This window comes from Manis javanica, chromosome 7 (genome assembly GCF_040802235.1).
Source record: "Manis javanica isolate MJ-LG chromosome 7, MJ_LKY, whole genome shotgun sequence".
Classification (NCBI taxonomy): Eukaryota; Metazoa; Chordata; class Mammalia; order Pholidota; family Manidae; genus Manis; species Manis javanica.
The window spans coordinates 126,038,539-126,055,833 of record NC_133162.1 but is presented as its reverse complement, the minus strand read 5'-3'; the positions used below and the strand labels follow the sequence as shown (position 1 = coordinate 126,055,833).

General features: G+C 41.5%; 1 protein-coding gene across 9 annotated transcripts in view; it reads right to left on the bottom strand.

Annotated features, from left to right (window-relative positions):
- TANC1 (tetratricopeptide repeat, ankyrin repeat and coiled-coil containing 1) overlaps window positions 1–17,295 on the bottom strand; it is a 215,019-nt gene that overhangs the window by 144,499 nt on the left and 53,225 nt on the right. For all 9 annotated transcript variants that reach the window (XM_017657923.3, XM_036995895.2, XM_017657924.3 and 6 more), the window contains one exon: window positions 5,073–5,153. In XM_017657923.3, the coding sequence (XP_017513412.1) occupies window positions 5,073–5,133 (61 nt within the window). In that variant the 5' untranslated portion in view covers window positions 5,134–5,153. The remainder of the gene's footprint in view (window positions 1–5,072; window positions 5,154–17,295) is intronic.

The following is a 17,295-nucleotide window of genomic DNA, read 5'->3' as shown; positions in this document are numbered from 1 at the left end:
TCTGTATCTTCCAATTTCAAAGCCTGTGCTTTTTCTAGGCTTTGTGGCCCGTATAAGGAACAACAAAAAAAAACTGGTAAAGGAACGATCCAGTGGGAACAGCATTCGTGCTCTACTAAAAACCAGCCTGGTCCCCTTCTATGTTTAAATCACATCCTAATAATATTTTGCAGAATTTGTTTAAATGCCTTGGTAAAGAGAAATACAAAACCTTTAGACTCAATTATTTCTGCTTGTTTTCTTATTTGGGAAACATTTTTGGAGTCAGTTAACAACAAGATACCAAATACCCATAAGCTCAGCAAGACGGTCAGTGCACAAAATTCCTAAATAATAGTCCACAACCACAGAAAATGGGCAATGCAGCACAGAATAATCAAAAGCAGCTTCATATTTTCCAGACAAAACAAAGCGTCGTTTGTATTGGGGCATTTTTAGAAGGTACCACTGAAAACGAGACTGCAGCCTGGAATGGCTTAAAATGCCACATTTAACAATCACATCAATGGCTTTTAAACTTTGGAAGCAAACAGCTTCCTTTTACTACAAGTCAAAGCGGAGGATCAGATGCAAAGCTAACAGATTAATTCAGTACACACTCAAGCTTAGAAACTATGCAATAGCTTAATTAACACCACTGCAAGTGTAGTTAGCCAACCCGCTGGGTTTTAAAGAAGAGAAGGTGAAGGTTAAATGTTTTCTTTTTTAAAATAAAGTGCTTCAAACTAAGACCCCCTGCTGAAAAAAGAACACAAATAATTAAAATGAAAGGAAGAGACTAATAAACAATTATTTTGGCATATGAAGCAACCCTTCCTTAATCAGTCTATATTTTAATTGGGCAGTACTACAATTACAAACAAGTTCACCAAACTTTGCTCTCCTGCCTAAATTTAGAGCTACTTCCACACCAAAACAGAGTGGGCCAGGGCAAAAGACTATGGTTCCAAGATTGGCTGAGGACAGAAGAAGGGATGCCCAGGAAGGGAGAGGGATCAGCCCCCTCTAGGAGCGCGACAGGCCTTGCCCGTCTCATGCTTACAGAATGATGTCACTATCTCCAGGGTTAAAAGGAAATCAAAACCACTATCAACTGTGAGCTTTGATTGTGTCACAGATGTCAGATAAAATTATTTCATGTCTCGGAGATAAGTAAAAAGAAAAGGGTCAAAAACCCAGCCATTTACTATGTGGAAGCAGTGGCTATTCCAATGAGCTGTACTAGGTATCTGTGCCCGGCTAAGCTTCTGGAGTGGACGGGACCTGCTCGATGTCTCTGACAGAAGAGTCCTCTACAAGGCGAGCTTTGGTCGGGGGTGAAGTCCACCCTGCCCTATAGAAGCTAACAAGTCAAAACACACTTGCCTAACCTCTCCTATAGCTAGAACCCAGGCAGGAACCAGACTCAGTCAGTCAGATGCACCTGCCCCAGACTTCCAATTTTTCCTTGGATATTCTTGAGCATTTTCTCTTCCAATGAATTTTTTTTTAAATCATTGGTTATTTTGTGTTTAAAAAAACTGATGAGATTTTTTTTTTGGCAGTTAAAATATTGTGTATGATGCTGTAATAGTAGATACATATTATACATTTGTCCAAACCCAGAGAATGTACAATTCCAAGAGTGAAACAATGTGAACTATAGACTTTGGGAGGTTATGTGTCAGTGTGGGTTCAACAAGTGTCCCAGTCTGGTGGGGGTCATTGATAATAGGGGAGGCTATGCATGAGTGGAGGCAGAGGGTAGATAGAAAAGCTCTATACTTTCCCCTCGACTTTGCTGTGAACCTAAAAATCCTCTTAAAAAAAGTCTTTAAAAAGAAAATAGCTGAATTTCATCAGGGATTGAATGGAATGTATATAATTTTGTAAGAGCTAGTCAGTTTAAAATAATGAATCTACCTATTCAGGAATATGGTATTTCTTTCCATTTTTCAGGTCTTCCTTTAAGTTCTTCAGTAAAGCTTTATTATTCTCTTCATGTAAGGCAGTACATTTCTTCCTAGTTTGACATTTAAAGTTTTTGTTTCTATTATAGAACAGGACTTTTTATTTTTTTTCTAAACACTGTGGTTGTACAGAAAAGATATTTCCTATATTGCTCTTTCCTATATCCACTCTAAAGTCTTATTAGGTCCAGATTTTGATTCAGAATACTCAGTCTTAGAGGACAGTATTTCATTTTTAAATTAAGTAGGTTTACTAATAACAATATAAAAGATTTTTGATAGTAAAGATCACTTAAAGAGACACAGGTCTCTTCTCTCTAGAGAGTTTCAAAATAAAGAAAGGTAACACCACATTTGCTTATTTTAGATCAAGGTCCTAACAAGAGCAGAGAGAAAAAAAAATAGATGCCCTTGTGTGTTCCTCCCCACATTACGGTTCAATATTGATTTTTGCTCCCATAGGCCTAACTCAAGGTTGAGAGAAATTCAGTACTCATTTGCACTGACAGAATAATGGTGACAACGTAAATGTGCTTTCTCAAAAAACACTTTCAACTTTTTAATGTTGCATTTCCGAACATGATTCTACAGCCTCTAGAAAACACTTTTTGCTCAGCTATAAGCATTTTCTAAGTAAAAAAAATCATAATCAGAAAAAAAGAATTTTGCTCTCCTTAGAGTTCACTCAATGGCTTTCTATAGTTTGATACTCAGGGCACATATTTCAAATTCCTTATATATACATACTTATATTTCAATACCTGCTGAAATTTTATCAATAGTTTAACACAGATATGTGACTTTTTTTTAGTGTTAAAAGCTGAGGGTTTAACAACTTTACAGTACTTCTGAAGGATATTTTTTATTTTGAAGAACACTAAATTTACCTGATTATATTTTCTAAACTCTCAAAATGGGTTCAATATAGAAGCGTAGTTCAAGACTAAAAAATAGTCCATAAAGGATATGAAAAGTTGAGCTTAATATTTTAGACAGAAATATTTCCTACATTTCTATGATTGTGAGCTCAAGTATATAGAAATGAATTTCCTTTTATCTTTGCAACAAACATTGGTTTTAATTGCAAACAGTAGAGCAAAATTTTTCCATATTGAAGGCGATATTATTACCCCATTTCAAAGCAGTCTCAGTAGATTAGCCAGCTTTAATTTACAGAGAGACTTAGCTATGATTTATGTATATAATGAGAGTTGGCACAGTGCTCAACATATGAATGATCAAATTCTAAGTATTTTCCCCAGTCACAGTGTGACATAATGTCATCAAGATTTAAAATACCATCTGCTTTGTTCCCCAACTAACACAACCAGGTTGTAGTTGGGAGTGAAAAGGCACATACCATAACAGATGTTTTACGAGAAATGTCCCTACTGCTTTTTTAAGTTGGTGTGCATTAGTGAAAAGCCGTTGGGTGGGAATTATTGTGAAGAAGTGATTCCGAAAAAAAACAGTAGTTGCTCTTAAAGACCAAAGGGGGAAATAACCCCCAAATCACACAATCTTAAACTGGAAAAGTTTCAAATGCAAAACTACGCTGTCTGGCCCGACTGAAAGCAGGAGGCCGAAAATTATTAACATGCTATTCCTTTCAAGGAGTCTGGCACTGGTCAGAGGCTGGTAGGTCTGCTGGGAAGAACTGCAACTAAGCGGGGAGTGCTGGCTTGGAGACCCTGGCCAGGGGTTGGCAGCTCCAACGGACAGACAACTTCGGATCTAACTTTATAGTGAAAACTACAAAGGCATCTTAGCAAGCAACAATGTTCCTAGGATGAATGTCAGATGAGCCAAAATTGAAAAAAACAAGACTTTTTGTAAAGAAACAGCTTTCAGAGAAATAAGAGAAGAATGTTTTGGCCTTGACCCAGCAGAGGGTGAATGTCCCCCTGCATAGAAATTATGTGAACTGAAAATTCCCCACATAAACAATGCTAATTATTCAAAGTTAGGAGTTGATTTCTTAAGATCAAGACCTAACTGTGGTCTCCTGTTTCTATCATTAAAACTGGCTGCTTCTTTTCTTTATATCTGCTCATCCAGGCATTAATGAGAAGCTGCTAATGAAATCTTAAAAGTAACTTTACAACAAAGACTCTACATTTAAGGTAAGCTTGCCATTTTGCAGACTTGATTTCAGAAATAATTAATAAATAGAAAGTTTGTCTAGCTTCCAGATAACCAAGAAGTTTGTAAGTCCACATATTCTCTTACACAAGTACAGAAACAGATGATAATACCATTATAAAGTATTACAAGATCTTCTAAATTAGAGTTAACTATAACTCACTGATGTTTCAGTAATGAGTGTCCTTATTTATATTTTAATAGAAATTAAAACTGAAATGTTATTCAATACACATGACTCAGAATACTAGCCCTTCCCCAACTCTGGATTAACAGGAGTCTACAAAGTGAAATGACACTTTTCAGGGAAATCCATGCTTTTGAATTATTATGCGATACAGGTAGACAATATATAGTTTTTCTAGCAGGAGAAACTGACCACTGAGTAGTCACCCAAGTAACTTTCGAGGAGTTTATCCCATGGAATGCAATGCAGTCACAGTGACCACAAGTACACCAGGACTCTACAAACAGGAATGAAATCCAAGCCAAGAAAAGTAGCTCTCATCATAATGACAACTAGCAGTCTGGCACTGAGTGAGGCTACACCTGTTAGGAGGAAAATATGATACTCCAAAGATGAGGACCAGGGGGCCAGCAGTTGGTCAAACATATAAAATGCAACTGCACGTAGCAAAAGGGAAAGGGCTTTCTTGCAACCAAATTCCTGGACACACCTGCTATCCCTCAATGTCTGTGACTCTGCCTGACTTTGGATCTGAATGACCTGTCAAAATTATGATCTTTACCAGTCTTCCGGGGAAGGATTTAGTTCATAACCCAAACTCAATTTTCAAAGTCACGTCCCATAAGAAAGCTCAGAAGTATATTTGGTTTCTCATAGCCTCTACTATAATATGTGCTCTAACCCATATTGCTTCTATTTCCAACCCAATGACACCCAGCCGGCCTGGAGTGAGTGAGGTCTTGCTGCTCGGCGCCCACCATGCCTGTTAACCCAACTCATTCTTGCACACATACCTGTTTCCTTCTTGCTTCCCTTTCCGCCCTCTCGGCTCTTCTTCAGCACGGCCTTTAACATCTTCAGTTCTTTTTTTGCTTCTAAAGAGAAAGGGAGAGGAGGGAGGAGGAATTAAGGGTTATAAATTAGAACATAATATGCACATTGACACAAAAGGTAACTGCGTTCAAACCAGATTGCTTAGGATAATACAAGGGTACTGAGTTTTACATTAATTTTCTTTGAATAAACTAAGAAGAGGAACTAAATGCTAAAGACACAAGGAGCGTTTTATAACTTTTAAAGAAGTCATCAGTTCATTGTCTTGTTTTAAAAGTGAAAAAAAAAAAAGCTGTAACAGTGCATTCTCAGCATTCCACATCTAATTAAGGTTATGCGGCTAAATCTGGGCACGCTGCTGTATGATGTCTGGCATAGGAATGCAGGTCTCCCAGTCCCAGTCCATCAAAAGAAAACATGAAAACAGAAAATCAAAAGATAATAGTTAAGAAGGAAGTTTCAAGGTTAAAGGCATGTTTTACAGGTTCTACTGATTACATAACACAAGGAAAACATTTTGGAAGACGATCAGACTGAAACATACCTTACAAGCATCTGCAAAATAAATACAGTGAGAACACATTTACACCCTGGTGTCCAGTGACCCAATCAAACCAGCACACACTACAATGGATTTTTATTACATATAGTTATGAATTTGTTTGCAGGGAGGGAAGAAGAGTAGAATAGGCCTGTGGCATTACAAGCTGAATCCTTTAAATAAGCTGTATTTTTAAGCAGGGTTGTACTTAGCATATAAAAACGACACAATGGCTCGGGCCTAGGATGAAACATGAAACCATCCTTACAGCCAGAGAAGACAAAAGGACCATTATTTCATCCGTTAGTCAGTCTCCTTTCGCTCTGCCTTCCCTCCAGTAACTCAGACGGGATGGCTGGGCGACTCCAAACGGGAAGGAATCTGAGTGGGCCGCGTTTACCCATCACACCCTCCTTGACGCACTAAGGACAGGAAGGTAGAAGGGAGGGAGAGGCGGAGAGGGCGGGAGAAACTCCTCTGCAGAAGAGGCCCCCCCACCTGCCTCATTAGCTGGAAAGCTTCCCTTCTGTATGACACCCCACAACTGCCCCACCCAGGAAGCAGAGGCTCGGCAGGGACCACTGACAGGAATGAAGAGTCCCAAATGCTGCCATTCCCAGAAGCATAAGCACACTGGATGTCCCTTCTTATCATCTGATCCAGGCCTCTATTTATTTTTCCAAGGCCTCTGTGTTCTTGATGAAGAAACAGAGGTCCTGGGAGGCTGACTCGTCCAGGGGTCACACAGCTAATTAACAGCAGGGCCAGAAACCGAGTCTGCAGACCCTCAGCAAGGGTCCTCCTCCCCCCACTGCGCCTGGCCTCTCCCCTTGGGGCAAGGGAAGCCTTGGGCAGCAGCAATCAAACCAACCAACCCACTAAAACCTCCACAGCAGAACAAATCCAAGAGATACTAGAGAGATACAGCTTAGGCAGAATGTGGAGCAAGCTACAGTGACGTTTATGAGGGTTCAAACATCTTACAGACAAGTCTTCACATGTAAAAAGGACACGGCTGAGGGCCTAATTCTTTTTTAAAGTGCTCCTTGAATGAACCCTGTTGAAAATACTCGGGTTTCTCCTGAAGGGCAAGCATGGAATCTGGAAGGAGGCCACAGTGTGCCTCCGCAGGAGAACTGTGGAAACACACATTTCTGGTCAGGCTTAAAAGAAACAATGCAAAGTGCTGTGCTGTAAAAAGTGGTAGACAAAAGTAAATGATAAATAACTAGGTGCCTGGTGAGCATAAACATTTCCTTTTCCAAATAAGTCAATTGGCCTTCAGGGTTTGTCATTTAGCAGAGACTACATGCCTTAGAAGTAAGACAAAGAAAAATATTAACAGGGACACGCCAGCAGAGTGTGGCCATGGTCCCTCAGTGAACCCTGCAGGGGCCCCGTTTCCCTGAACCCCTGCTCAGCTCGGGCCCCACCGTGGCGGAGAAGCTGTCCCCGATCTGCCGCGCCGGTCATCACCAGTCCACAGCAAACCCACACAGGGCCACTTGGAACACACATCCCCCAGCGCAAGGCCTGCAAAACACTGACCTGGGGGTCTCCACCCAGACACTCTGTGTGCCATTTTGGGGAGCTCAGCTGGTTTCAGGACAATCACATTTCCACATCAGCGGTCTCCAGTGAAGTGGGAGAGGCTATCAGATATCTCCTGGAATTTTATTTTTCCCAGTTCCTGCTTTCCTCCCTAACTAGCAAGTCAAAGAAAGAGCTTACATTTATTATTCAAATTGTGACCTGGAGAAACTTCAACTTACTATATACTTGTGTGAAGTCATTTTAGCTGTCATTCCTTTAAAAATTATATACTTTTGAGGAAAGAGAAAAGACCAGCGTCTAGGTTACAACTGAAATTATCTAATGGGTGAGAACTTCCTATAATGTTCATTTAAAAAAAAAAATGTGAGTATATGACGTTAGACTTAGAAGACCAATGGCCGGATGTCACCTAAACATCCTTATTTTTCTATCATTCAACATCTAAGTTTCACAATGCCATAGATTCTTCCTTTTAAAACACTCAGAATTTAAATTAATTATAAAACTTATTTTCACTTCTTGGATTTCTCCTTTAATACATAAAATCTTTGGGGAGAGGCACAATGTCCTCATGTTATGTGCTAGAATTCTGTACAGTGATTACAATGGTATATAAAGTCTAAGAAAAATCACCCTAAATAAAACAGCGAGATGATTTTAAAACAAGACAAAATCTATTTCAATGTGCAATCCCAATGTCAGTCTCAGAACTGTGATCATCTTGTCAGAAATCATAGAATAACAAGAGCATTAAGATGTTCCTCTGTGGAGTGTCATACTGCCTGTTTAAACAATTTAAAGTCGAATCTGTGAGCTGAGGGCAAGGACTGTGTTTATTCCTTAACAGATACAAACAGAAGCTAGAACACAGCCTTCGCACCCACTCTGTTCTCAGTATTTGTTGACAGATTTAACTAGGCTGCAATGAACACAGATGAGCCATGTCCTCCAAATCGGGCAATTAACCAACATTTACAGCAGCTTATAAGTTACAAAGAACATTTTTATACATTCTCATTTGCAAGGAATGTAAGAAAATTCAGTTAAATCCGTATGACACCTGGCAATGAGATAGAAGGGAGGAAAACACTGCATTTTGTAACATCCTTGGCATGTCCACACCTGAATTATCCTTCAAAGCTCAAGATCATATTAAAATCTTATTACCCAGGTAGACCGCATACCTAAACTCACATGCTTCCCGCACACTCCATTCCAAGGCGCTTCTCCCATCATCCATATGACCTCAAAGCAAAGCTGTTTCTGACAGTGCCTCTTATTTCATCAAACTAAAGCAAGCAAGCCAGAGTAGCAATATTTACAAGTGAAACACTGAAAACGAAGGTAAACATCATTAAGAAAAAAACATTTTTTATTTCAGAGGAGGAAGAGACATGAAACATCCTCGACTTTAGTGGCTTGAAAAAAAAATGTTTCGGCCTAGTGATGTTCGAATCTCCTACAGAATAGCCATGTCTTCTGTATGACTGACTTTAGAGTTGCTGTTTGCATTAGCAACCTTTAGTGTTTATCAAAAGAAAGGAAATGGGTGGTGGCAGTGGGGGGAGGGGTATGAAGTTCCCTACAAGATAAATAGTACCGCATAGAGCAAATAAAAGGAAACAAAGCAGAGTAGAGGCCACAGAAGGAAACAAAGAGGTCTGCTGGAGGGGGCACTGGCTGTTGGCTGGAAACTCATGGAAACCAGGATTATAGAAGCTTCCTGAAAGCAAGTGCCATATCTGAACATTCTTTTAGAGATCCCACGAGGCTGGGAAAACCCAGCCCTTGATGAATACTTGAAATTCCAGGAGGTTTCTCTCACATTCCCCCTACCACACACCGTAGCAGAAAAAGCCTAGGAATCAAAGACCTGGCCCCAGTATTGTGAGTGGCAGCAAGTCACCGACCTTCTCAAGGACTCAGATGCTTCGCCCACAAAAGCTGGGGAGAAGAGAGTGGATTATTGATGAAGCAACCAGAAAGCAATTGTGATCATTTTTTGCTTAGCTGGCATCACTGGCAAATCTGGCACTGTTAGGCTGTAATTTATTCCCTAAGACACATAGCTCCACCATTTGGTCTTTTTCAAAGCCATTCTACAATTTGTACCTCTAATTCTACTGTTCTTTTCTCTATACATAGGTCAGTCTTAAGCAAAAAGACTTCAGATTTGAGTTTGAATCATTAAACGCAAATTTACAGTCACAACTAATGTGAATTTAAGAGTTCTGGGCATGAAGTTTGAACTCAAATATTTAAGTTCTGATGCACAAAATTAAGTGGAAACTCCCTATTAGGCTGAAATCACTTTCAACCCACACTTAGAATATATGCAGGAAGATACACAAGTTGTTTTGGGAAAAGTTTCTAAAAAAATCTGACTTCCTTAAGCTGGTATTTCAAGTGGCTAGAAAATACCATACACACAGTTGTTTAAAATAGTTCTCATTTTGTTAACTACTTAGCAAAAAGGAAATTTCACTTTTGGAGGAAAATACGAAGAAGCTATTTCCTTCTGGCTACAAGAGCCATTTCTGTCCACTGCTCAGGGATTTGTTCAACCCAACTTTTGACACTCTTCCTTCCTCCATTAAAGGCCTTCTGAGGCCATGGCAGTCAAAAGGTATCTTTCATTTCCACATTCCCACTGTGTCCTCATATAGGGTTATCAATCAAAATCATGGTGAAAAATGTTAAACTCTACAAATCCTTTTATGGAAGGGAAATTAAAATCAGTGACAATTCTCTCCCACAAGGGGTTTGGACTAACAATGTAAGAATTCTTCTAATACCAAGTACTAATTTACTAGTCATGGACAAAATCATCTGGCCTATACATGATGAATAGCACATGTCCATAGTTCAGAAGCACGAGCTGCAGGAAGGTTTTGTTGTAGACAAATATGCATACAGAAGGGCAAAGTACAATGACAGAAATGCCAAAACCTGATATCGATACGTTCTCCTCAAACCAGGACTGGGACAGGGAAATAACCAAGGGCAGCATTCCTGGCAATAATCATTACATCTCCCAAGCCAATGATCAGTGTGCAAGACGGAGCACCAGTCTTGCCAAAAGTCCCTGTTCACCCAGAAGCTGTCTGCACCTACATGCTCTCCAGCCATGCATCTACCTCCCTACCCTAACAGCAAGACACCCCAAACCAGAAGGCATAATAACTACAGCATTACCACCATCACCCAGATATCGATAGGTAAGTAGATCTATTACAGAAAGCAAAGGCATTTCACAAATCCACTTTAAAACCCACCTCAAAAGTTCCTCCCCTTAGAAGCCCCCTTTGCCTGATTTTAATTGCTTAGCCACCTGCTTCCTCCACTAGGCTGTGAGTCTCTGGACGATCAAACGCTGCCCCACACCCCATCCTGCCCCAGTATTTGTTGTCTCACTTCAATATCAATGGATACGTCAGGTAGAAAAATAATTCTAATCCTCAAAAGGGAATGGTTGTATCTCAAAACAGATTGCTATCCTTTAGTAAGTTTAAATAAATATAATCATCTCGTCCAAAACACAAGGCCCTGGACATCAGAGGAACTTGTACTGACTCTGAGGGCTCACAAGTGGCAGAGAGAGGATGACAACTCGATCTTCCAATCAAGGAATGAACACTGGGCTAGCATTTGCATGTTTTTCATTTTACACACATTCCTAAGTATCTACTCCATGCCAAGCAAAGAGGGACACAAAGTATAACATGATGGAGGAGGAACACAACAATGTCAACAAACATTTTAGGAATGTCAACAAACACTGTAGCAGGAAGTGACAAGTTTATGCTTCCATTTTCTCTATAAAGTAATAATACGGTGGGAGAGGAGCAGTGAAGGTTAAGAATTGCCCTTGCAAGGGTAAGGGAGGCAAGCACAAGATTAAAAGGACAGCTGAACATCTCTGGTTGCCCAACCCAGACTGCAACCAAGCCATGGCAAAAATGCTCCTACTGTGCAATTTCCTCCTGTGATGCTCAGCCCCATGAAAGAACCTCCAGGGAAGGAGTGGACCGATCTGCAACTGGGTGTCTGCAGCACAGGGGACTGGTAAGGGTGCTCGTATCAGAGTGCTCATGGCGCTGTGCCACAGCATTAACGATGGAAAGCCAGAGAGGACAGGGATGGTGTCTCAGAGATTCAAGAGCAAACAGTCAGACTAAGTGAGTGAGGAAGTTGAAAAAGAGTCCTTTTCAATGAACTTGGATGCGGAACGATCTCAGGCAATGATTAACCCCGCACGATGGCCAACAGTACGCTTTGGTAAAGCAGAATGTCCTCGAGTGAGGGCTGTCGGAAGCAAAGAAAGCAAGGGACTTGATTCCTGGTCTGGGAAAGGGCGATGCAGATGTCACTGCAGTGACAGGGACAGCATGTGGGGTATCACCACCACCCAACAGCTAGTGCTCACTCTGTCAGGTAAGGGGAAGGGCTTACATACACATATCATCTCATTTTATCCTTAAAAAAAGAAATCGCCTGTGAAATTTATAAAAAGGAATCAGTAAACTATAAGGAAGCATAGATTTAAAGAGATTAACAACTTTCCCAAGGTTACACGATTAGTAAAGGTAGACCTGGAACTTGAACCCAGCTCTCACTTGGAAGCTGCGGCACTGCCTCCAACGTCCTCTATGAACTCGGTGGGAGGGGGGAGACAGAGAGGAGAGCACAGAATACCAGCCATGCAGACACAGTAGCTTGTGCATGTGGAAGAGTAGTTATTACGGGTCCAGCCAAGCGGAGCTGGGAGAAAGACAACATCAACCCTGGACCGAGGGGCCATGACACCAAAAGCTCATGGGGAACCACCTAGGGCTTGAATATGAACGACAGTCTTTGACTGTGGTCCCAGCCTCACTCACACAGCTCATGGTCACAGGGTGCTCCCCCATCTTCATTACAGCCTTAGCATCAGAATTTCACTCTGAGTACATTCTCTTCTCTTTTCCCTTCTCCTTCCTACAGCAGAGCTAAGAACCCCAACTTGTACTGACCACCTTCTTGATGTGGGACAACTACAACTCCCTGAATAAAAGGAGAAGGCATTATGTAAATAAAATGACTCTGGGCCAGTTATTTGGCCTTCCACAGGCTCACCTGTCTAAAGGGAACACTGTTCCCTTTCCTGCTTGACTGGACAATTTCAGGTCTCATCTATAATTGGGGGGAGGGACTTTAATTCTTGTTCATAAGTCCACTGTAATCACAGTAGCTGATAACCCATCACAACAGATGGAAAAACAACCCTGCGGAGGACTCTACGACAAAGGTGATGAGCCTTTAGGATGAAAGCAGAAGAGACCTGAAGACACGTCAGAAAGTCCATTTTCCAAATAGTGTTAAAGGCAATCAATCGATGCCAGCTGAACAAAGTCTAGTATTATACATCAAAAGAAATTAAAATTTTTAAATTGCACTGCATCTGGCCTCAAAGTGAAAAGGGTCAGACAACTTCAAAGATGCCCTGTGAAAGGCAGCTATTCATTACACAAAGATCTCCTGCTTATGTTGCTGACAGATGCATCTTTCATTTAAAGCCCCAGAATATAAGACATCAAAATTCCTTCTCCACTCTGTCAGTGACTTGCCCTGATGCTCTGAACAAGGCTATAACCTCCGCAGGCTTTCATTTCATTAGAAGCGGTGTCCTCAATACACATGTAATTTTTAACTCCCCCAGGTGGTTCTAATGCGCAGCCAGCAACACTTGTTTCATACTAACTGTATTCCAGGCTCTGCTCTAAACACTTAGCATACATATATCGTCATTATCTCCTCACAGCCACCCTCTGCAGAAGGTGCTATTAATACCTCCAGTCTACAATGGCACAGAGAGGCTAGTGCCTTGCCCCAGGTCACAAGGCTCATGGGGACAGAGCAGGGGTCCCCATCTAGGCAATCTGGCTCCAGAGTCTGACCAAGCAGTCCCTATTGTATGCCTTTTCTAGATAAAGAGAGAAACTAGCTCCCAGGGGCCTGGTGCAGTGGTCAGACAAAACTACCAAAGAGGGGGGAAAAAATCATCTTTGCTCCCACACACACTTCTACCTCCATCCCAGAGCAGAATCCATGCCTCAAATCTATATGGAAAAAGAGATTCAACCTCTCTTGAGAGACACCTTCTGTCCGCTCTGTCAAGGTCTACAGAAGTCCAACTCATCAGGGTTATTTCAAACTAGTGTTGTATGTGTGACCTGGAGGTGTCATTCAACAAAATATATGCAAAAAAGGGCAAGCTCTTTTGATTCAGGAGCACACAGGGACAGGATGCTGGGAGCTGGGCCATACTATCAAGGGGGAAGGTTATTTGGGACATAGACCTCTGGGTGAATGGGCAACGCTTCCCTTATTCCTCTCACCCAGAAGTTAGGAACTATGTCATTCAAGAGGAGCTCCAAAAACCACCCATTTCCCACAGAATGAGTTACATGCTGCTTGTTAAAGGGTGATAGGATGGGGCAAGAATGGCCTAGTGCCCATGCTTTCTTTCCCTGGGTAGTTTTAGACAGTCGAATACACAGAATTGGGTTTTAAGCCTGGACATCAGGTTTTAAAATAAAGTAGGGTATGTCCCCAGGGATAATGCAGTGGAGAGCAAATCAAATTCATACAAGCCACATAGCAATATCCCTTCCCATCACTAAAGAAGATAATAACCACCCAGGGATCACTCTGCTCTCATCTGAAATTGGTACCATTCCCTGCCATCAACGTTTGGTTGCAATAAGCAGTCTTAAAGGGGACTGCCACAGGCGGCCACAGGAAAAGATGGGAATGGGTGATGGCTTTATTTTCTAATTCACTCCAATGTCCCCAAATGGGGGAAATACTAGAGCTCCAGATGATAAAAGTCAAAGACAACTCATGGTAGGAGACGAAAGCCAAAAAATTTTTTTTTTTTTAGTGTTAATAAATCTGGTCCCAAAGCAAAATAAGAAATACACTAGGGTGCCATTCATGGCAGGAGTCTGTGACGTTTCAAATGCCATGGACTGCTTCGGCAACCTAGACACTCTTCATCAGAAAGTTTTTTAATGACTTTGAGATAGGAAGTACGAAGACAAAGAAAATTATACTGAAACACTGACAGCAAAATATTTAAAAAGCAAACCTGTGATAACATATTTCTTAGCACATAAATAGTAAGACACAGCAGCAGATCTAACAGCTACTGTATTTTTCTAGTGATGGGCATCAATGATAGTTTAAATTATTTCCCACAATGTGACACAAACATCTAATTTCTTCTAGGCCACACCTATAGGTGCTGATAGTACGACATCTGTCCCTCTTTCATGATTGAAGGAAAAGCCACATTCTGATAAGAGGTTGGTGAAAATAAAGATGAAAATTTCTTTCCTCCACCCATCCAAGTTCACAGAGCCCCTGAAGTGCACCCAGTGCCTCTAAGGGTTAGAAACCCTCACCCAGAGAATCAGTGAAACCCAATGGAATGATCACTCAGACTGGCCAAGAGCTCTGCTAATAGCCCAGGGGCTTCTAGAAAAGCAGTAGCTTATTTATCCCACTCAAGAGAACCATTGAAATTCAGAAAACTGAACAGTAATTTACTGATCAGTGCACATCAGACCTGGGTACTCCACCTATGCACCCCTCCCAGCAATGAAATCCCAAGTCCAGTAGTTTTCAGGGTAATCTGTAAAAGTTCTACTTAACAAGAAAGCCCATCCCCACTGAAGTACTAACTCACCCACAATAACCAGCCTGGCATTGCAGGAGAAAGACCTGTGAAAAATATATGTGAGATAAAAAAAAAAACAAACAGCAAAGCCAGGTTGAATATTTGGGACAAGTGTATTTTATATTGGTTCTGCTGTTTTCTTGGATGTAAGCCATATGCTTTTTAAAATTATTTAAGGTCTAGCAAGTATAGTCTTCCAGCGACCTGGCTCAGGCTTCCTAGTGAGGGTGTCACCCAAGCCTGGGCCTCCCCCTCTACCCCCACCACCCTGCCTCATAATCCCCAGGCCATTCCCCAGCTGCATGCCCTAAATCAGGGGATACCCATATGAAGATAAATATAACTCAGAGTCCAAAATACACGGACTTCCACTGGGCCACTGCCAGTTTCTCATGGGTCCTGAGTAACTGAGACGGTTTTTGTTTTCATGGTTCAGACCGACAACAGCTGCAGGAGTGTAATACTTTTTCTCGACTAATAAAATTACCTAAGTCTGGCCCACTGTTTCAGCTGTGGCAGCAGCCAAACTTCCCAGAAAGATGCAAGCTTTGTGTATTTCTAGAAGAGCCGATGGCAGCTCTAAGCTACACTGGAGGCATTCAAACTCGACCCAATGGCAAAGAACACTTCAGCTGAATTTTGAATTACAGCGTAATTCCTTTGTGTGGACATTACAAATGTTCTTTTAAGGAGGTCCCTAAAACTACAAACTAGCTCGAACCTAGAGAGTGCAAGCTTTACATGTGAAGTTATATGGCATTCCATGTATGAACAGACTTTTTTTCCCCCCTCTAAAACTCAGTACAAGGTTTAATTATAGTAACTCTGCAGGGAAACCTTTGATCATGGATTGTCACCACTTCTCTTAACATATACAGCCAGTATCCACATCCCTCAGACCTAAAGAACAAAATCAGTACTGCAAAGTGGCTTGGAAACCACACACACACACATACACTTTTCTTTCAAGTTGAAGGGGGGAGGGGACTTTCGGAAACTCCAGTCTCCAAACTGAGGTCTCATATATGTACATGTTGCACAGTCACAAAGTTACTTCCTAAACATGTATGTGATCCAAATGCCTTCCTGTAAGGAAAAACAGCCTAATTAGAGCCCAGTGGAAAACAGGAACACATGTTTCTTGAATGACTATGAATTAGAGACAGTGGATGTGAAATTGTTCTAGATACAATGAAGGTGTTGCATAGGTGTACTGAGTTTCCACGGTCTCACCAAAACATCTCTGCTACGGCAACATATGTGCATCTGCAACAAAGCTGGATATAAAATAATTTTTTAATGATCTGGTCCTTTGTTTTTATGCAAAAAGTCAACTCCCTTCTGCCTTCTCACAAACCAAATAAGGTCTGTATTTCAATGTACCGATGTCTTGCCAATGGGTTTCAGCCCCGCACAAGGTCGCTATGGATTCAATGTGACCAAAGAAATTGACAATAAAACGTTCCCCGGGGTGAAAGGGTTTGTCAAGCACTCTCATCTCTGTCTCCGCCCAGAGCACTGGGCCGAGCTCTCTATACAGCACAATAGCTTATTGCCTAAAGGTGTGGAAGCGGTAGCCTAGCCACAGGCCAGTTACATCATCAGGTGGTTTAAGTTCAGTGAGAATCCTGGCCATAGGAACCCCAACTTCCCCATAACTGATAATTCACTGAGAACCATAAAGATATGCATCTCCAACTCAGACTTCCATTATGCCTTCTTATAATCATCTCCTCTTATCAATACTGAAAATCTGTTACAAATATAAGACTTTTACTCCACAAATGCAGCCACCATGAAAGAACAGCAGCAGTAGAGATACAAATGCACCCTGTGGCAGGCACTATGTTTTCACCATGAAGCATCTTGTTTAGACCCCAGAACAAGGCAGGAACTGTAACTGTCCTCTTTGACAGATAAAGGACTTGAGACTAACAAACTCAGCAGTTTGCCCCAGGCCACACTTTCCATTCTAACACAGAATTCCACTTCCTCTTTCGGACAAAAGAATACGAGAACCTTGCTTCTGGTACCCTCCTCTGCCTTGGGTCCCAAGATTAAATAACACACAAGACCAGTCTCTTTGTACAGCATGGGGCCTCAAGTTAGCATAATGGCAAAACTCCAATGTTATTGTGATAGTTTGGCTTTATTTAAAACTGTATCACCATGCATTCCTAAACAGTTATAGTTATCCTTCTGTGGATAAAAAAAGTTTCTGTGGCCAGGATTCTCACCTGGCCCTGGTTGGCTAGCTCACTACACAGTGTGGGCAATACGTTGTTACTGACTCTATATAAAGAGCCTTGCCCAGTACTCTGGGCAACACGGTGGCACAGCTGCAAGAGAGCAGAGGCTGCAGTGGTGG